General features: G+C 45.1%; 1 protein-coding gene across 1 annotated transcript; it reads left to right on the top strand.

Moving 5' to 3' along the window:
* The first annotated feature begins 15,947 nt into the window (after window positions 1-15,947).
* Window positions 15,948-20,529, top strand: LOC125523827 (probable LRR receptor-like serine/threonine-protein kinase At3g47570). The gene is made up of 2 exons (XM_048688898.1): window positions 15,948-19,295; window positions 19,896-20,529. The coding sequence occupies exons 1-2, from the start codon at window positions 16,577-16,579 to the stop codon at window positions 20,249-20,251; spliced, it is 3,075 nt and encodes a 1,024-aa protein (XP_048544855.1). The 5' UTR covers window positions 15,948-16,576; the 3' UTR covers window positions 20,252-20,529.
* Window positions 20,530-21,974: the final 1,445 nt, after the last annotated feature.

The following is a 21,974-nucleotide window of genomic DNA, read 5'->3' on the forward strand; positions in this document are numbered from 1 at the left end:
TGACGGTAATATTACTGTCTACAAAGCTCGACTTGTCGCAAAAGGTTTTTGGTAAGTTCAAGGGATTGACTACGATGAGACCTTCTCACCCGTAGCGATGCTTAAGTCTGTCCGAATCATGTTAGCCATTGCCGCATTTTATGATTATGAAATTTTGCAAATGGATGTCAAAACTGTATTCCTGAATGGATTTCTGCAAGAAGAGTTGTATATGATGCAGCCGGAAGGTTTTGTCGATCCAAAGGGAGCTAACAAACTGTGCAAGCTCCAGCGATCCATTTATGGACTGGTGCAAGCCTCTCGGAGTTGGAATAAACGCTTTGATAGTGTGATCAAAGCATTTGGTTTTGTATAGACTTTTTGAGAAGCCTGTATTTACAAGAAAGTGAGTGGGAGCTCTGTAGCATTTCTGATATTATATGTAGATGACATATTGCTAATCGAAAATGATATAGAATTTCTGGATAGCATAAAAGGATACTTGAATAAGAGTTTTTCAATGAAAGACCTCGGTGAAGCTGCTTACATATTGGGCATTAAGATCTATAGAGATAGATCAAGACGCTTAATTGGACTTTCACAAAGCACATACCTTGACAAAGTTTTGAAGAAGTTCAAAATGGATCAAGTAAAGAAAGGATTCTTGCCTGTGTTACAAGGTGTGAAATTGAGTAAGACTCAATCCCCAACCAATGCAGAAGATAGAGAGAAAATGAAAGATGTTCCCTATGCTTCAGCCATAGGCTCTATCATGTATGCAATGATGTGTGCCAGACCTGATATGTGTCTTGCTATAAGTCTAGCAGGGAGGTATCAAAGTAATCCAGGAGTGGATCACTGGACAGCGGTCAAGAACATCCTGAAATACCTGAAAAGGACTAAGGATATGTTTCTCATATATGGAGGTGACAAAGAGCTCATCGTAAATGGTTACGTTGATGCAAGCTTTGACACTGATCCGGACGATTCTAAATCGCAAACCGGATACGTGTTTACATTAAACGGTGGAGCTGTCAGCTGGTGCAGTTCTAAACAAAGCGTTGTGGCGGGATCTACATGTGAAGCGGAGTACATAGCTGCTTCCGAAGCAGCAAACGAAGGATTCTGGATGAAGGAGTTCATATCCGATCTAGGTGTCATACCTAGTGCATCGGGTCCAATGAAAATCTTTTATGACAATACTGGTGCAATTGCCTTGGCAAAGGAATCCAGATTTCACAAGAGAACCAAGCACATCAAGAGACGCTTCAATTCCATCCGGGATCTAGTCCAGGTGGGAGACATAGAGATTTGCAAGATACATACGGATCTGAATATAGCAGACCCATTGACTAAGCCTCTTCCACGATCAAAACATGATCAGCACCAAAGCTCCATGGGTGTTAGAATCATTACTGTGTAATCTAGATTATTGACTCTAGTGCAAGTGGGAGACTGAAGGAAATATGCCCTAGAGGCAATAATAATGTTATTATTTTATTTCCTTATATCATGATAAATGTTTATTATTCATGCTAGAATTGTATTATCCGGAAACATAATACTTGTGTGAATACATAGACAAACCAAACGTCACTAGTATGCCTCTACTTGACTAGCTCGTTAATCGAAGATGGTTATGTTTCCTAACCATAGACATATGTTGTCATTTGATTAATGGGATCACATCATTAGGAGAATGATGTGATTGACATGACCCATTCCATTAGCTTAGCACCCGATCGTTTAATATGTTGCTATTGCTTTCTTCATGACTTATACATGTTCCTATGACTATGAGATTATGCAACTCCCGTTTGCCGGAGGAACACTTTGTGTGCTACCAAACGTCACAACGTAACTGGGTGATTATAAAGGAGCTCTACAGGTGTCTCCAAAGGTACATGTTGGGTTGGCGTATTTCGAGATTAGGATTTGTCACTCCGATTGTCGGAGAGGTATCTCTGGGCCCTCTCGGTAATGCACATCACATAAGCCTTGCAAGCATTAAAACTAATGAGTTAGTTGCAAGATGATGTATTATGAAACAAGTAAAGAGACTTGCCGGTAACAAGATTGAACTAGGTATTGAGATACCGACGATCGAATCTCGGGCAAGTAACATACCGATGACAAAGGGAACAACGTATGTTGTTATGCGGTCTGACCGATAAAGATCTTCGTAGAATATGTGGGAGCCAATATGAGCATCCAGGTTCCACTATTGGTTATTGACCGGAGACGTGTCTCGGTCATGTCTACATCGTTCTCGAACCCGTAGGGTCCGCACGCTTAAGGTTTTGATGACAGTTATATTATGAGTTTATGCATTTTGATGTACCGAAGTTTGTTCGGAGTCCCGGATGTGATCACAGACATGACGAGGAGTCTCGAAATGGTCGAGACATAAAGATTGATATATTGGAAGCCTATATTTGGATATCGGAAGTGTTCCGGGTGAAATCGGGATTTTACCGGAGTACCGGGAGGTTACCGGAACCCCCCGGGAGGTATATGGGCCTTAGTGGGCTTTAGTGGAAGAGAGGAGAGGTGGCCAGGGCTGGGCCACGCGCCCCTCCCCCCTAGTCCGAATAGGACAAGGAGAGGGGGGCGGCGCCCCCCCTTCCTTCTCTCTCTCCTCTTTCCCCCTCCCGAATCCTATTCCAACTAGGAAAGGGGGGGAATCCTACTCCCGGTGGGAGTAGGACTCCTCCTGGCGCGCCCTCCTCCTGGCCGGCCGCACCTTCCCCTGCTCCTTTATATACGGGGGCAGGGGGCACCCCTAGACACACAAGTTGATCCACGTGATCATATTCTTAGCCGTGTGCGGTGCCCCCTTCCACCATAATCCTCGATAATATTGTAGCGGTGCTTAGGCGAAGCCCTGCGACGGTAGTACATCAAGATCGTCACCACGCCGTCGTGCTGACGGAACTCTTCCCCGACACTTTGCTGGATCGGAGTCCGGGGATCGTCATCGAGCTGAACGTGTGCTAGAACTCGGAGGTGCCGTAGTTTCGGTGCTTGATCGGTCGGGCCGTGAAGACGTACGACTACATCAACCGCGTTGTGCTAACGCTTCCGCTGTCGGTCTACAAGGGTACGTAGATCACACTCTCCCCTCTCGTTGCTATGCATCACCATGATCTTGCGTGTGCGTAGGAATTTTTTTGAAATTACTACGTTCCCCAACACTATGGAGGAGGAGGAGGTGTAGGAGAAGGGAGGGCTGCGCCAGGGAAGAGGTGCGGCTGCCATCCCACCCCTCCACTATATATAGGGGCAAGGGGAGAGGGGGAGGCGCCCTAGGGTTTCTCCTAGGGGGCGGCGGCCAAGCAGATTGGATTTCCCTAGGGAAAATCCTAGGGAGACTTGCCCCCAAGCCAAGCAGGTGGGGGCTTGCCTCCCAAGCCAGGTGGAGGCGCCCCACCTCCCCATGTAACATGGGAAAGGGTGTGGGGGGCGCACCACCCCTTAGTGGGCTGGTTTGCCCTTCCCCTTTGGCCCATGAGGCCCTCCAACACTTGCCGGGGCTCCCGAAACACCTTTCGATCATGCTGGCCATAGCCTGGTACCCCCGGAACACTTCCGGACTCCACTACCCTTCGTCCAATATATCGATCTTCATCGCCGGACCATTTCGGAACTCCTCGCGACGTCCGGAATCTCATCCGGGACTCCGAACTACCTTCGGTAACCACATACTATTTCCCATAACAACTCTAGCGTCACCGAACCTTAAGTGTGTAGACCCTACGGGTTCGGGAACCATGCAGACATGACCGAGACACCTCTCCTGCCAATAACCAATAGCGGGATCTGGATACCCATATTGGCTCCCACATGTTCCACGATGATCTCATTGGATGAACCACAATGTTGGGGATTCGATCAATCCCGTATTCAATTCCATTTGTCAATCGCTATGTTACTTGCCCGAGATTCGATCGTCGGTATCCCAATACCTCGTTCAATCTCGTTACCGGCAAGTCACTTTACTTGTTCTGTAACGCATGATCCCGTGACTAACTCCTTAGTCACATTGAGCTCATTATGATGATGCATTATCGAGTGGGCCCAGACATACCTCTCCGTCATACGGAGTGACAAATCCCAGTCTCGATTCATGCCAACCCAACAGACACTTTCGGAGATACCTGTAGTGCACCTTTATACTCACCCAGTTACGTTGTGATGTTTGATACACCCAAAGCACTCCTACGGTATCCGGGAGTTGCACAATCTCATGGTCTAAGGAAATGATACTTGACATTAGAAAAGCTCTAGCAAACGAACTACGCGATCTTGTGCTATGCTTAGGATTGGGTCTTGTCCATCACATCATTCTCCTAATGATGTGATCCCGTTATCAACGACATCCAATGTCCATGGTCAGGAAACCATGACCATCTATTGATTAACGAGCTAGTCAACTAGAGGCTTACTAGGGACATGTTGTGGTCTATGTATTCACACATGTATTACGGTTTTCGGATAATACAATTATAGCATGAACAATAGACAATTATCATGAACACGGAAATACAATAATAACCATTTTATTATTGCCTCTAGGGCATATTTCCAACAGTCTCCCACTTGCACTAGAGTCAATAATCTAGTTCACATCACTATGTGATTGTAATGAATCCAACACCCATAGGGTTTGTTCATATCTTGCTTGTGAGAGGGGTTTATTAGTCAATGGGTCTGAACCTTTCAGATCCATGTGTGCTTTGCAAATCTCTATGTCATATTGTAGATGCAGCTACCACGCGCTACTTTGAGCTATTCCAAATAACTGCTCTACTATACGATTCCAGTTTACTACTCAGAGTCATCTGGATTAGTGTCAAAGTTTGTATCGACGTAACCCTTTACGACGAACTCTTTTACCACCTCCATAATCGAGAAAATTCCTTAGTCCACTAGTTACTAAGGATAAGTTCGACCGCTGTCATGTGATCCATTCCTGGATCACTCTTATACCCCTTGACTAACTCATGGCAAGGCACACTTCAGGTGCGGTACACAGCATAGCATACTGTAGAGCTTACGTCTAAAGCATAGGGGACAATCTTCGTCCTTTCTCTCTCTTCTGCCGTGGTCAGGTCTTGAGTCTTACTCAATACTCACACCTTGTAACACAGCCAAGAACTCCTTCTTTGCTTATCTATTTTGAACTCCTTCAAAATCTTGTCACGGTATGTATTCATTTGAAAGTAATATTAAGCGTTTTTTATCTATCCTTATAGATCTTGATGCTCAATGTTCAAGTAGCTTAATCCAGGTTTTCCATTGAAAAACACTTTTCAAATAACCCTGCATGCTTTCCAGAAATTCCTACATCATTTCTGATCAACAATATGTTAACAACATATACTCATCAAAAATTCTATAGTGCTCCCACTCCTTTGGAAATACAAGTTTCTCATAAACTTTGTATAAACCCAAAATCTTTGATCATCTCATCAAAGTGTACATTCCAACTCCGAGATGCTTACTCCAGTCCTTAGAAGGATTGCTGGAGCTTTGCATACTTGTTAGCATCTTTCAGGATTGACAAAACCTTCTGGTTGTATCACATACAACCTTTCCTCAAGAAAATCATCGAGGAAACAATGTTTTGACATCCTATCTGCAATATTTCATAAATAATGCAGTAACTGCTAACATAATTCCAACAGACTCTTAGCATCACTACAAGTGAGAAAGTCTCATCGTAGTCAACTCCTTGAACTTGTCGGGAAACATCTTAATGACAAGTCGAGCTTTCTTAATGGTGACACTTACCATCATTGTCCGTCTTCCTTTTAAAATCCATCTGCACCCAACAGCCTTACGACCATCAAGTAGTTCTTTCAAAGTCTATACTTTGTTTTACACATGGATCCTTTCTCGGATTTTATGGCCTTGAGCCATTCGTCGGAATCCGGGCCCACCATCGCTTCTCCATAGCTCGTAGGTTCATTGTTGTCTAGCAACATGACTTCCAAGACAGGATTACGTACCACTCTGAAGTAGTACACATCCTTGTCGACCTGTGAGGTTTGGTAGTGACTTGATCCGAAGTTTCATGATCACTATCATAAGCTTCCACTTCAATTGGTGTAGGTTCCATAGGAACAACTTCCTGTGCCCTGCTACACACTAGTTGAAGTGACGGTTCAATAACCTCATCAAGTCTCCACCATCCTCCCACTCAATTCTTTCGAGAGAAACTTTTCCTCGAGAAAGGACCCGTTTCTAGAAACAATCACTTTTGCTTCTGGATCTGAAATAGGAGGTATACCTAACTATTTTTGGGTATTATATGAAGATGCATTTATCCGCTTTGGGTTCGAGCTTTTCAGCCTGAAACTTTTTCACATAAGCATCGCAGCCCCAAACTTTTAAGAAATGACAGCTTAGGTTTCTCTAAACCATAGTTCATACAGTGTCGTCTCAACGGAATTGTGTGGTGCCTTATTTAAAGTGAATGCGGTTGTCTCTAATGCCTAACCCATAAACAATAGTGGTAATTTGATAAGAGACATCATGGTATGCACCATGTCCAAAAGGGTGCAGTTATGATGTTCGGACACACCATCACACTATGGTGTTCCAGGCGGTATTAGTTGTGAAACAATTTCCACAATGTCTTAATTGTGTGCCAAAATCGTAACTCAGATATTCATCTCTATGATCATATCATAGACATTTTATCATCTTGTCACGACGATCTTCAACTTCACTCTGAAATTACTTGAACCTTTCAATAATTCAGACTTGTGTTTCATCAAGTAAATATACTCAGCATCTACTCAAATCATCTGTGAAGTAAGAACATAACGATATCCACTGCGTGCCTCGGCACTCATTAGACTGCACACATCAAAATGTATTACTTCCAACAAGTTGCTTTCTTGTTCCATCTTACTAAAAACGAGGCCTTTCAGTCATCTTGCCCATGTGGTATGATTTGCATGTCTTAAGTGATTCAAAATCAAGTGAGTCCAAATGATCCATCTGTATGGAGTTTCTTCATGCATATCTACCAATAGACATGGTTCGCATGTCTCAATCTTTTCAAAAACGAGTGAGTCCAAAGATCCATCAACATGGAGCTTCTTCATGCGTTTTATACCAACATGACTCAAATGGCAGTGCCACAAGTATGTGGTACTATCATTACTATCTTATATCTTTTGGCATGAACATGTGTATCACTATGATCGAGATTCAATAAACCATTTATTTTAGGTGCAAGACCATTGAAGGTATTCAAGTAAACAGAGTAACCATTATTCTCCTTAAATGAATAACCGTATGGCGATAAACATAATCCAATCATGTCTATGCTCAACGCAAACACCAAATAACAATTATTTAGGTTTAACACCAATCTCGATGGTAGAGGGAGCGTGCGATGTTTGATCACATCAACCTTGGAAACACTTCCAACTTATCGTCATCTCACCTTTAGCTAGTCTCCGTAACCTTTTATTTCGAGTTACTAACACTTAGCAACCGAACCGGTATTTATTACCCTGGTGCTACTAGGAGTACTAGTAAAGTACACAATAATATAATGTATATTCAAAATACTTCTGTCGACCTTGCCAGCCTTCTCATCTACCAAGGATCCAGGGTAGTTCTGCTTCAGTGACCGTTCCCCTCATTATAGAAGCACTTAGTCTCGGGTTTGGTTCAACCTTGGGTTTATTCACTAGAGCAGCAACTGATTTGCCGTCTCATGAAGTATCCCTTCTTTCCCTTGCCCTTCTTGAAACTAGTGGTTTTACTAACCATCAACAATTGATGCTCCTACTTGATTTCTACTTTCACGGTGTCAAACATCGCGAATTGCTCAAGGATCATCATGTCTATCCCTGATATGTTATTGTTCATCACTAAGCTCTAATAGCTTGGTGGCAGTGACTATGGAGAACTATCACTATCTCATCTGGAAGATTAACTCCCACTCGATTCAAGCGATTGTAGTACTCAGACAATCTGAGCACATGCTCAACGATTGAGCTTTTCTCCCTTAGTTTGCAGGCTTAAGAAACTTGTCAGAGGTCTCATACCTCTTGACGTGGGCACTAGTCTGAAATCCCAATTTCAGTCTTTGGAACATCTCATATGTTCTGCGACGTTTCAAAAACGTCTTTGGTGCCACAATTCTAAACCGTTAGTATTACGCGCTGAACTATCACGTAGTCATCAAAACGTGTATGTCAGATGTTTCCCAACATCTATAGACGACGCTCGAGGTTCAACGCACTGATCGGTGCATTAAGGACATAGCCCTTCTGTGCAACAATGAGGATAATCCTCAGTTCACGGACCCAGTCCGCATAATTGCTACTGTCAACTCTCAACTAAATTTTCTCTAGGAACATATCTAAAACAGTAGAACCAAAGCGTGAGCTAGGACATAATTTGCAAAGACCTTTTGACTATGTTCATGATAATTAAGTTCATATAATCAAATTATTCAATGAACTCCCACTTAGATAGACATCCCTCTAGTCATCTAAGTGATACATGATCCGAGTCAACTAGGCTGTGTCCGATCATCACGTGAGACGGACTAGTCATCATCGGTGAACATCTTCATGTTGATCGCATCCACTATACGACTCATGTTCGACCTTTCGGTCTTCCGTGTTCCGAGGCCATGTCTGTACATGCTAGGCTCGTCAAGTTAACCTAAATGTATTGCGTGTGTAAATCTGACTTACACCCGTTGTATGCGAACGTTAGAACCTATCACACCCGATCATCACGTGGTGCTTCGGAACAACGGACCTTAGCAACGGTGCACAGTTAGGGGGAACACAATCCTTGATATTTTAATGAGGGATATTATTTATGCTACCGTCGTTCTAAGCAAATAAGATGTAAAAAAAATGACAAACATCACATGCAAATCATAAAGTGACATGATATGGCCAATATCATCTTGCGCCTTTGATCTCCATCTCCGAGGCACGGCATGAACACCATCGTCACCGGCATGACACCATGATCTTCATCATCATGATCTCCATCATTGTGTCTTCATGAAGTTGCCTCGCCAACTATTACTTCTACTACTATGGCTAACGGTTAGCAATAAAGTAAAGTAATTACATGGCGTTTTCATTGACATGCAGGTCATAAATAAATTAAGACAACTCCTATGGCTCCTGCCGGTTGTCATACTCATCGACATGCAAGTCGTGATTCCTATTACAAGAACATGATCAATCTCATACATCACATATATCATTCATCACATCCTTTTGGCCATATCACATCACATAGCATACCCTGCAAAAATAAGTTAGACGTCCTCTAATTGTTGTTGCATGTTTTACGTGGCTGCTATGGGTTTCTAGCAAGAACGTTTCTTACCTACGCAAAACCATAACAGTGATATGCCAATTGCTATTTACCCTTCATAAGGACCCTTTTCATCGAATCCGATCCTACTAAAGTGGGAGAGACAGACACCCGCCAGCCACCTTATGCATCAAGTGCATGTCAGTCGGTGGAACCAGTCTCACGTAAGCGTACGTGTAAGATCGGTCCGGGCCGCTTCATCCCACAATGCCGCCGGATCAAGATAAGACTAGTAACGGTAAGCAAATTGAACAAATCATTGCCCACAACTGCTTTGTGTTCTACTCGTGCATAGAATCTACGCATAGACCTAGCTCATGATGCCACTGTTGGGGAACGTAGCAATAATTCAAAATTTTCCTACGTGTCACCAAGATCAATCTAGGAGATACTAGCAACGAGAGAGGGGGAGTACATCTTCATACCCTTGAAGATCGCTAAGCGGAAGCGTTACAAGAACACGGTTGATGGAGTCGTACTCGCGGCGATTCAAATCGCGGAAAATCCGATCTAGCGCCGAACGGACGACGCCTCCGCGTTCAACACACGTACAGCCCGGGGACGTCTCCTCCTTCTTGATCCAGCAAGGGGAGAGGAGAAGTTGAGGGAGAACTCCATCAGCACGACGGCATGGTGGCAATGGAGCTCGTGGTTCTCCAGCAGGGCTTCGCCAAGCACTATAGAGGAGGAGGAGGTGTAGGAGAGGGAGGACTGTGTCAGGGAAGAGGTGCGGCTGCCCTCCCACCCGTCCACTATATATAGGGGCAAGGGGAGAGGGGGAGGCACCCTAGGGTTTCTCCTAGGGGGCGGCAGCCAATCAGATTGGATTTCTCTAGGGAAAATCCTAGGGAGACTTGCCCCCCAAGCCAAGCAGGTGGAGGCTTGCCTCCCAAGCCAGGTGGAGGCGCCCCACCTCCCCATGTAACGTGGGAAAGGGTGTGGGGGACGCACCACCCCTTAGTGGGCTGGTTTGCCCCTTCCCCTTTGGCCCATGAGGCCCTCCAACATTTGCCGGGGCTCCCGAAACACCTTTCAGTCATGCTGGCCATAGCCTGGTACCCCCGGAACACTTCCGGACTCCACTACCCTTCGTCCAATATATCGATCTTCACCACCGGACCATTCCGGAACTCCTCATGACGTCCAGAATCTCATCCGGGACTCCGAACTACCTTTGGTAACCACATACTATTTCCCATAACAACTCTAGCGTCACCAAACCTTAAGTGTGTAGACCCTATGGGTTCTGGAACCATGCAGACATGACCGAGACACCTCTCCGGCCAATAACCAATAGCGGGATCTGGATACCCATATTGGCTCCCACATGTTCCACGATGATCTCATCGGATGAACCACAATGTCGGGGATTCGATCAATCCCGTATTCAATTCCCTTTGTCAATCGGTATGTTACTTGCCGGAGATTCGATCGTCGGTATCCCAATACCTCGTTCAATCTCGTTACCAGCAAGTCACTTTACTCATTCTGTAACGCATGATCCCATGACTAACTCCTTAGTCACATTGAGCTCATTATGATGATGCATTATCGAGTGGGCCCAGAGATACCTCTCCGTCATACGGAGTGACAAATCCTAGTCTCGATTCATGCCAACCCAACAGACACTTTCGGAGATACCTGTAGTGCACCTTTATAGTCACTCAGTTACGTTGTGATGTTTGATACACCCAAAGCACTCCTACGGCATCCGGGAGTTGCATAATCTCATGGTCTAAGGAAATGATACTTTTTTTCGAAAAGGGGGGACTCCCCGGCCTCTGCATCAGAAAGATGCATACGGCCACTTAAAAATGGGCGAGAATTTCACTTCCCCGGCCTCTGCACCAACTAGGGATGCATACGACCATTTTAGTATGAGTACCAAGATAAACATGGTCCTCAGAAATTTTTTAAATGAGTATCAAGATATTTTTCGATGAATGGTTTCACCACACACCAAACTTGATCCTTAATAAATGAGGGAAAACCCCTGTGCATCACCTGTCAATTCTAGGAATTGAACTCGGGTCGTTAGGCTGCACAACCGCATGCCCAACCACTGAGCTATGATACTTGACATTAGAAAAGCTCTAGCAAACGAACTACACGATCTTGTGCTATGCTTAGGATTGGGTCTTGTCCATCACATCATTCTCCTAATGATGTGATCCCGTTATCAACGACATCCAATGTCCATGGCCAGGAAACCATGACCATCTATTGATCAACGAGCTAGTCAACTAGAGGCTTACTAGGGACATGTTGTGGTTTATGTATTCACACATGTATTACGGTTTCCGGATAATACAATTATAGCATGAACAATAGACAATTATCATGAACAAGGAAATACAATAATAACCATTTTATTATTGCCTCTAGGGCATATTTCCAACATGGAGCACTCCAAGGCATAGGCCAGGCCCACATGAGCCCTGTCCAGGAGTTGGTGCTAGGGGCAGGGGCATGGAAGCCTGGGATGCGCGGTGGCGGTTGTTGGGGAGAGCCACCACTGCCCGATCCATCACCAGTGCCGGTGCCACATCCTCGATGACGCCCGTGACCACCACCGTTGTCGTTGGTATCAGGCGTGACAAGCGGTGGAGAAGGGGCGGCGGCGACGCGCCCGGCGACGAGCGCGTGCACACTCTGAAGATGCGCAGTTTGATCTGCACGATGCTCCTTGAGAAACGGGAAGGAGCAGGTTTGGGGGAACGCCAGAAGAGGCGTGCGCGGCGTGATATGAGGATCGCGCCATGGTACTGGTGCCCAAGTCCACGCAGAAGGTAGAAGACCTGTTGCGTCTCACTCACCGGCTGGCCGAGATCACGCAGCTGGTCGGAGTACATCTTTAGCTTGGTGCAGTATTACATAATGGTCATGTTGCCCAGGAGGACGGTATGGTACACGATGTCCACAAGGTGAGTACCGTGTCCTCGTGTTGCATCACGACATCAAGGAGACCAGGCGCGACAGTGGTGTTGAGCCAATGGACGACCGCGTGATCCGCCATCACCCACTCGGGGTTGTTGGGGCACTGCACAGCCTCGGCGTCGACATGACCGTGAAGACCGAACATGCTGATTGATGTGTCGAAGTGGCTGCGCCACTACGCGTAGTTGCTGGCGAGGAGGTCGAGAGTGACGGGGACGTGCCAGTGGATGTTGATCGTTTGAAGAACCGACGAGGAGAGGGGAGATGCAGGCGACGCAAAGGCAGTAGCATCGGCAGGCAGCAGGGCTGGTGGGGCATTGGCGACAGGAGCGCCGGTGGCAGAGGTGTCGCCATAGCGGTGGAAGTGAGATAGGCAACCGTAGCAAAATGAATTTTTTTTGAGCATCAGTACACACACAAGCGCTCATATACACGCGCATACACTCACCAACGCACACACGCACACCCTACCCCTATGAGCACCTCCGAGAGACTGAGCCGACATATCATCTTGAGATTTACGAAGTCACCGCAGGCGCCTCGTCGTCAACGGGAACGTCTCCTCCCACTGAAAGCGCATCGCCAGAAATCCTGAAATAAATCCAGGAATAATGCGAGCACTAAGATTTGAACCCTGGTGGGTTGGGGATACCATTGTCCACCTAACCAACTCAACCACATGTTGATTCGCTGGTCAAAGATATTTGATACCATGATAAAGGGAGAAGGACTATATTGGAATCAACACAATTCTCTTAGCTCTGCTGCTGAGTCTATATACTCCCTCCCTTTCAAATTACTCGTCATGGTTTTAGTTCAAATTTAAATTAAAGCCACAACGAGTAATTTGGAACGGAGGAAACAATTTACAGAGTTTTCGTGTGTCACTACCAGGAGAGATCGTGGGCTACGGCCGTGCCCACTTCTCACATACATGCGCTGACTAGATTACAAAAGGAATGCTGGTATGTTTAGCAGCACTATTACCCCAATCATTGAGATCGTAAATCAGTCAAAGGTGGTTGGAGAAGATTTACGTTCCGTTGATCGTTGTTGTGTCCTTCTTGGTCTTCGACTTAGAGCATCTCAAACAGGCGCCGATCGCGTCGCGCGCAAAAAACAGATATACTGCGCGCGCATCGTCCGGTTTGGCGCGGCGCGCAGCGCTGGCTCTAATAGCCGCGCTAAAATGTAGCGCGTGCGCCGCTTCAGCAGCGCGCAAAAATGCAACGCGTGATTCGCCGGTGCATTGTATATGGCATTTTCAACACAAAATGATAAACATTTTTAACACAATAAAAATTTCACACAAACAAGTTGATGAAGTTCATGCCCACAAGTTTAAAATCATGCCCACAAGTTCATCCAACCAAGTTCAAAATGCAAATCAAGTTCAACACACAAATGAAAGACACATCATTCCTCGTCCTCATCCTCATCTTCGTCCTCGTCCTCATCTTCAGAAGACGATTCTTCCGCCTCCGAAGATGAATCTTCCTCCCTCTCCTCATCGCGCACCGCATCACGTGAAGCTCCGACGGTGTTGGCGAGATCTTCAATGACATCTTCATGGGAATGTGTGCGAGGAGGCACATCGAAAGACATTCCGCCCATGGCGGCCGGAGGTGCACCCATGCCTCCCGTGAGAGAAGCAAAACTCATGCCTCCCATGGTGGCCATAGTGTCGGGGGTGCTCCAAAGCCAGGCATGCCTCCCATTGCACCTAAACCGCCCACGGTACCTCCGAAGCCACCCATGCCACCCATGGCGCCAAGGCCACCGCCACCCATGGCGCTGACGCCACCGCCACCCATTGCGCCGAGGCCACCGCCACCCATTGCACGAACCATGGCCGAACATGTTGTGCGCGTCGGCCACCGGCTCAACGAGTGAGCTTGCCGGCGCTTCGGCAGCCGCCGCGCCCGTCGCACGCCCCGCAAGCTTCTTCCTCCTCGCCTTGGAGGTGCCGGAGCCGTCCGTCGCCTTATTTTTCTTCGCCGATGTCTTGCCCTTCTTTGGCCGCGCCGCATTGGGGGAGCTTTGATGAGGAGGGGGCGGCGGCTCGGGCCGGCGCCGGCGCGACGCCACCCGCTGCCGAGGTCATCCGCGGCGGCATGAAGAGGCCGCGCGCGAGGCCGCTGGTCGGAGGAGCTCCGACGGAGGCGAGGCCAACGCCACCCGGGCTAGGGTTTGTGGCGGCGGGAACGGGGGGGTCGCGGCTATAGGACGGGGTGAGCGGGGTGCCGGCGCGTGCGTCCATGGGTGCGGGTCGCCGGCGCCGGCGCGCGCGGGGCTTTAGAGGGGGAGAAGAAGAGCGCAGCGCGAGCGTCGAATGTGCCGCGAGCGAAAGCGGGCGCCGTAAATACACCGCGCGAGGTACCGCTTCCTGCCGCGCGCCCAACTGGTTATACCGCACGCGCGGTTATTGCGCGCCCGCTGGAGCCATCCGCCGAGTTGCGCGCGCGCTGAAGTGGGTATATTTACGGCGCGGCGCCTATTTAGCGCACCTGTTGGAGATGCTCTTAGCATTAGTCAGCTTCCTTTGCGTATGTGTCTGTGTCTATTCTTCCAAAGTTCTAGTATGTGTTTTGGTCGTCTCGGGACTCGATATGTTTTTCTTTTTTGCCCTTTTCTTCAATATATTTAATTCACATGCAGCCCTTCTGCATGGTTCGAGAAAAAAAAGAATGAAGATGTCACCACAGTGTCAAGAAAATGAATTGTGTTGGGAACTGAAAAAGACGATCCTTTTTTATTAGTTTACAGACATGCTAGGAGCAATCTATGGAAGGTCACAATAATAATAAAGAATTTCTGGTGTTCTTTGTTTTCACAAAATTCTCACAAGGTGTTCCGTTGGTTTCGTGCAAAGCTAGAACTATAGAATAAATTGCTCTGATAAAATAAACCACTGTAAAGCCCACGCTTTATTGTGGATATTATTTGGATTTTTTTTAGTTTATTTCGAAATGTTTTTATATGTGTGTGTGCTAATTAATATTTATTGTGCTTATTTTCTAATATGCATTTCCACGGATCAAAGAATGCGTCTTTTTTTTGCGGGGTAAAGGATGTCTTTTAACCCAAGAACATGACTATTCGTAGGTCTCAATTCTCAAGAACCAACACACTTGATTGATTCTCGACGATTGTTCCTTTTGGAGTGACATGGCTTGGCATGGATGCTAATACATTAGGAGTCGGTTTTATCAAAAAGAGAATATGTCATGATATGTCTGTGAAATTAAAATGCGAATTCGCCGTACAGAAAAAACGTACTACTTCCTTCCTAAAGAAATATAAGACATTTTAGATCACTGCTGTAAAGCAGTGACATAAAACGTATTATAAAAGTTTACAGAGCGAGTAGGTTTATATAGCTGAAAAAATATTATATTCCAGCCATAACTTTGGGTAAGAAAAGTTGGCATGCCAAGGCGTATTATAAGTTACTACCTTTATAATGCAAAGTAACATAATAATAGTATGGGTGTGTCTAGGGCACATCTAGATGTGCAATAACTAAAGCGCATCTAGATGTGCAATACTTATAGAGAGGAAAAGAAAAAAAATATCCACACAAATCTCAACGTAGGATCAATGACATAGGACTTAGATGTGCAATACTTATGGCACATCTAGATGTGCTTTAGCAAAACTGTAATAGTATCTTAGGCTGGCCATAGTGGGGGTAACATAACTAGTATCACGTACCTGAGAGTCGCAAACATGCTTACGTGGCAGATAATTAAAGAAGAGAGAAAGGGTCATAATAACATAGGTAGATACCATAACATAATAAATGTTATGCTACTATGTGTCATGCATGTCAATAAATGAGACCATCTATGATACTACTTTATGATACTATGCATTATGAATATAGTATCATACACTAGTATCATATGCATGATACTAGTATATGTTACTCCCCACTATGACATAGCTTCATTTATTAGCTTGTAGACTCATCTTGTCTTGAAAAACGCTATGTTACAGTAACATATTATGTTACCACCTCTCATTAATTATTTGCAACATAAGCAACAGTTTTTTGAAGTGCGCTATGTTACTAGCTAAGTTACTCCCACTATGACTGGTCTAAAAAACCGAACCAATGTGACCGAGCTTTTGACTCTTCTTCCTCCGAAGTCAATAAGGACTGCAATCTGCACCTGATAGTCTTCAAAGCAAGACTCTTTCTTTAATCGCAAAAGGAAAGAAGAAGAAAAAAGCAAGCCTCTCTCTTTCGGGGATTCAAAATGAAGCAATAGAGGAAACTGCAGACACCATGGAGACCAGACCATGGCAGCTCCGGCTTCTTGCCCTTGTCACCACCACCACCACGGCCCTTCTCTTGAACCCATCCACTTCCATTTCCAGCTCCACCAGCACCGTCGACGACCTCCCGGCCCTCCTATCGTTCAAATCTCTCATCACCAAGGATCCCTTGGGCGCACTCTCCTCATGGGCCATCAACAGCAGCTCCAATGGCAGTACTCATGGCTTCTGCAGCTGGACCGGCGTGGAGTGCAGCAGTGCTCACCCGGGACATGTTGCCGCGCTTCGCCTACAAGGTCTTGGCCTCTCCGGGGCCATTTCACCATTTCTTGGGAACCTCTCCCGTCTCCGTGCACTCGATTTGTCCGACAACAAACTTGAAGGTCAGATCCCTCCTAGCCTTGGCAACTGCTTTGCACTACGCAGGCTCAACCTGAGCGTCAACTCCCTGTCCGGTCCCATCCCTCCCGCCATGGGAAACCTGTCAAAGCTTGTTGTTCTGGCTATTGGCAGCAACAATATCTCGGGTACCATTCCTCCTTCTTTTGCAGATCTTGCAACAGTCACCGTCTTCAGTATAGTAAAGAACCACGTGCATGGGCAAATACCACCATGGCTCGGCAATTTGACAGCACTGAATGATTTGAACATGGGTGGGAATATTATGAGCGGACATGTTCCACCAGCTTTGTCTAAGCTCATCAACCTTCGAGTCCTGACTGTAGCAATCAATAACCTGCAAGGTTTGATCCCTCCAGTGTTATTTAATATGTCGTCACTTGAATACCTCAATTTTGGGTCAAACCAACTGTCAGGCTCTCTACCACAAGATATTGGCTTTAGACTTTCTAACCTGAAAAAGTTCAGTGTATTCTACAACAAATTTGAAGGCCAGATTCCTGCCTCCTTGTCAAACATATCTTCTCTTGAACATCTCTCTCTCCATGGGAATAGATTTCGTGGCCGAATCCCATCAAATATTGGCCAAAGTGGACGTTTGACTGTATTTGAAGTAGGAAATAATGAGCTGCAGGCTACAGAGTCAAGAGATTGGGATTTTCTGACCTCCTTGGCTAACTGCAGCAGCCTATCTCTTGTAAATCTTCAACTGAATAACCTTTCAGGGATTTTGCCAAATAGCATTGGTAATCTCTCACAAAAACTTGAAGGACTTCGAGCTGGAGGAAACCAAATTGCTGGGCATATACCTACAGGAATAGGAAGATATTACAAGCTTGCAATACTTGAGTTTGCAGATAATCGCTTCACAGGAACCATACCTTCAGATATTGGAAAGCTATCCAACCTCAAAGAACTATCTCTATTTCAGAATAGATACTATGGGGAGATTCCTTCGTCAATAGGCAACCTATCACAACTAAATCTGCTATCTCTTTCAACCAACAATTTGGAGGGTAGCATTCCAGCTACTTTTGGCAACCTTACTGAGTTAATCTCCCTGGACCTTTCCAGTAACCTCTTGAGTGGGCAAATCCCAGAAGAAGTTATGAGCATCTCCACCCTGGCTCTATCTCTCAATCTCTCAAACAATTTATTAGATGGGCCTATTTCTCCACATGTTGGGCAGCTAGTCAATCTTGCAATAATGGATCTCTCATCAAACAAGTTATCAGGTGCAATCCCAAATACCCTTGGTAGTTGTGTAGCATTGCAATTCCTACACTTAAAAGGGAATCTCTTGCATGGACAAATTCCAAAAGAACTCATGGCATTAAGAGGGCTAGAAGAGCTGGATCTCTCTAATAATAATTTATCAGGACCTGTCCCTGAATTTCTCGAGAGCTTCCAGCTTCTAAAGAATCTAAACCTTTCATTCAACCACCTATCAGGTCTGGTGCCAGATAAGGGGATCTTCTCAAATGCAAGTGCTGTATCTCTCACAAGTAATGACATGCTATGTGGTGGCCCTGTGTTCTTTCATTTCCCTACATGCCCATACCCAGCGCCTGATAAACCTGCACGTCACAAACTGATTCGCATCTTGGTGTTTACTGTGGCGGGAGCATTCATCCTTCTCTGTGTCAGCATTGCTATACGCTGTTACATTAGGAAATCAAGAGGTGATGCCCGCCAAGGTCAGGAAAACAGCCCTGAGATGTTTCAGAGGATCTCATATGCTGAGTTGCATTTGGCTACAGATTCATTCTCTGTGGAGAATTTGGTTGGCCGTGGAAGCTTCGGCAGTGTATATAAAGGGACTTTTGGTTCTGGTGCAAATTTGATTACTGCGGCAGTGAAGGTACTTGACGTCCAACGACAAGGAGCCACAAGGAGCTTCATATCTGAGTGCAATGCTCTCAAAAGGATTCGACATCGCAAACTAGTCAAGGTGATCACAGTGTGTGATAGCTTGGACAACAGTGGCAGCCAATTCAAGGCACTTGTGCTAGAGTTCATTCCCAATGGAAGCTTGGATAAATGGTTACACCCGAGCACAGAAGACGAGTTCCGGACACCAAACCTTATGCAGAGGCTAAACATTGCTCTTGATGTGGCGGAGGCACTGGAATATCTCCATCACCATATTGATCCTCCAATTGTTCACTGTGATGTTAAACCAAGTAATATTCTTCTTGATGATGACATGGTTGCACATCTTGGTGACTTTGGACTAGCAAAGATAATTAAAGCAGAAGAAAGCAGGCAATCACTCGCCGATCAAAGTTGCTCGGCTGGAATCAAAGGCACAATTGGGTACCTTGCACCAGGTATGCTGTTTCCTTCTTACTCCACCACATCTTCAGCAATGGCCTGAAAGATATTTAAGCAGTAATTTATTAACATGTAAATAAAAGAAATGCTAACCTGCATCATGACCAAGCATGACTTACAAAATATAGTCGGTTGCATTTGTTCGTTAATTCAGGTACGCATCAACACAATTAGTGGATTGATTACCTCACGTTTGTTCCTCTCCGGCTCTACCATACATTGTTATTGTCGACTTAAAAATCTCCGGCTCTACCGTACATTGTTATTGTCGACTTAAAAATCAGTAACATTGTCTAAAAAGTTCAGTAAATTTCCCTCGAAATTCTTCACGATTCTTTTTAGTAATTATAAGAAGCTTTAAGCCTTCAACTCTTATGGTTCCATAAGTAAAAAAAAACTGATTTCTCTTGTGGTCACCATATCAAATGAGAATCTGAAAAATATATATGTGTCCATTTACAATAATTTGTTGTGCCGAAAATACAGTCAACTACTATATGTAAACAACTAAGGAATGTGTGTGGAATGGATTACATCTATACCATATAGTTTATAAGAAGACTAACACGAACCCTTTCCTTTCCTTCCTTTAACAGAGTATGGCACCGGGACTGAAATATCTGTGGAAGGCGACGTGTACAGCTATGGTGTGCTATTGTTGGAGATGCTTACTGGGAGGAGGCCAACTGACCCATTTTTCAATGATACTACAAATCTACCAAAGTACGTTGAGATGGCCTGTCCTGGTAATCTGTTGGAAATAATGGACGTCAATATAAGATGCAACCAAGAGCCTCAAGCGGCTTTAGAATTGTTCGCTGCTCCAGTTTCAAGACTTGGTCTAGCTTGCTGCAGGGGCTCTGCAAGACAGCGCATAAAGATGGGCGATGTGGTAAAAGAATTGGGTGTGATAAAACGGCTAATCATGGCGAGCCAGAATTCTGCGTCTTGATCCACAGTGAAGTAATATTGATTGGACGGCCTGTTCTATTTCTGTTATAGTAAGGTTAAAGGTATTAGTTTTTCATGTATTTTACCATCGCTGACCAGCACTCTCTTTATCATACACGACTGTCCCTGTCCATGGACTTACAAATTATTGGGCGTGAGCTTCTGATGGTTCATGGGAATCAATTATGATCAGAGAAGGATCGAAACTGGTCATATTACACTCAATCATTATATACAGTGGTGTTGCATACATAGTGTATTGTATTGTTACATGCCAAATAAAGGAATATAGAAGTTGCAGGTGTTGTCTTCGCGTTTGTGGCTGTACCATAGTAGGTTGAATTTGATGTGGTTTTCAGCCATTATGTATTAGCATGCAGTGACAGAGCTTGAAAGAAATTTCAGGAACGGCGAAGCCGTATGTTCTTCGAACACGAAATTGTAGGACTACAACAAGTTAAATTTTGCAGAATACTGAGAAACTTAGATAATTATACTGATCTTGTCCACATTAGTTTACAAAATACAATTCTAAGTTTAAACTGTATGCATCAGCTACTCCATAACAAAAGAAACTGTGCCCAAATACTACTTAACCAGGGAGTACTGAATTAATCACTATAGATCAGCTCTTATCCTTGCGCTCCTAAATTACATAAGAACATTCATATTAGTACTTCTCCATGATTTCACTCTTTATGTTGACTATCAAGCTATTGGCTAGAAAATCATCTTCCATCGTATACGTTGCTTTGTCTTAATAATCCTTCAAAGTAGCCTTGTCTTAATAATCCCAAATTCTAGCAACAACACAGGAGGCTTGGTTCTGCTTCGATAAATGATAATTCGTTAGCTTCACACTCGCCTCTCTTTCTTTTGTAAGATGCTTCAATGGTTTCCCCCTTAACCATTTTTTACGGGACCCCCTTAACCATCAATGCCTCCTTTTGGAAACAACAATTTTAATTTAAGTACAAAATTCTATGGCCTAATTAGAACTTTCCCCAACTAATTAAGACGAACGAATCTACACTAAAAAGACAAAATAAAAGAGTTGAACTTCAGCTCACCGGATCTCTGCGCGCGGCGCCGGCGTCTCCTGCCCGGCCGCGACGAGGCGAACCCAGGAGCCATGACCAGCCTCTGGCCTCTCAGCTCTTTCCGGCCCCTCGACAGCCCCCACGCCGGCGAGCCCCAGTGACCAGTCCGCGCTCCGCCGGTCACGCCAGACTGAAATAAATAGTCGAAGACGGCGGAAGACGCGATTCAGAGATTCAGAGTTGGGTCTTTGTGTGTCAGGCAGACAGAGGCACAGAGCAGAGAAGGTGATGATAAGTGGGCCTTATGGGCTGTAGTGAAAGTGTTGTTAATACCGGGTACTAAAAGAATTTCTGCTTGTTTCTCAAAAAAAAGAATTTCTCATTTAAAAAAAGAATTTCTGCTTCACCTAAAAAACGAATTTATGCTAATTTTAAAAAAATTCTGCTAAAAAAGGGTACTAAAAGAATTTCCTTTCAGCCCTAAAAAAAAGAATTACCTTTCAGGTTGCGACACACGCATAGGAGTCGCCTCGGATGACACATAACCCGAAATCACTAATTGAAAAGTACTCATTGCAAAGATCGCTCCCACCTCATTTAGGTTACGACAAGTGGCGCGCTGCATGTGCATCATTTTATCGCAACCTGTGAGTTTTTCCATTTTTCGCAAATCCATGTATTCAA

This window comes from Triticum urartu, chromosome 1 (genome assembly GCF_003073215.2).
Source record: "Triticum urartu cultivar G1812 chromosome 1, Tu2.1, whole genome shotgun sequence".
Taxonomy (NCBI): Eukaryota; Viridiplantae; Streptophyta; class Magnoliopsida; order Poales; family Poaceae; genus Triticum; species Triticum urartu.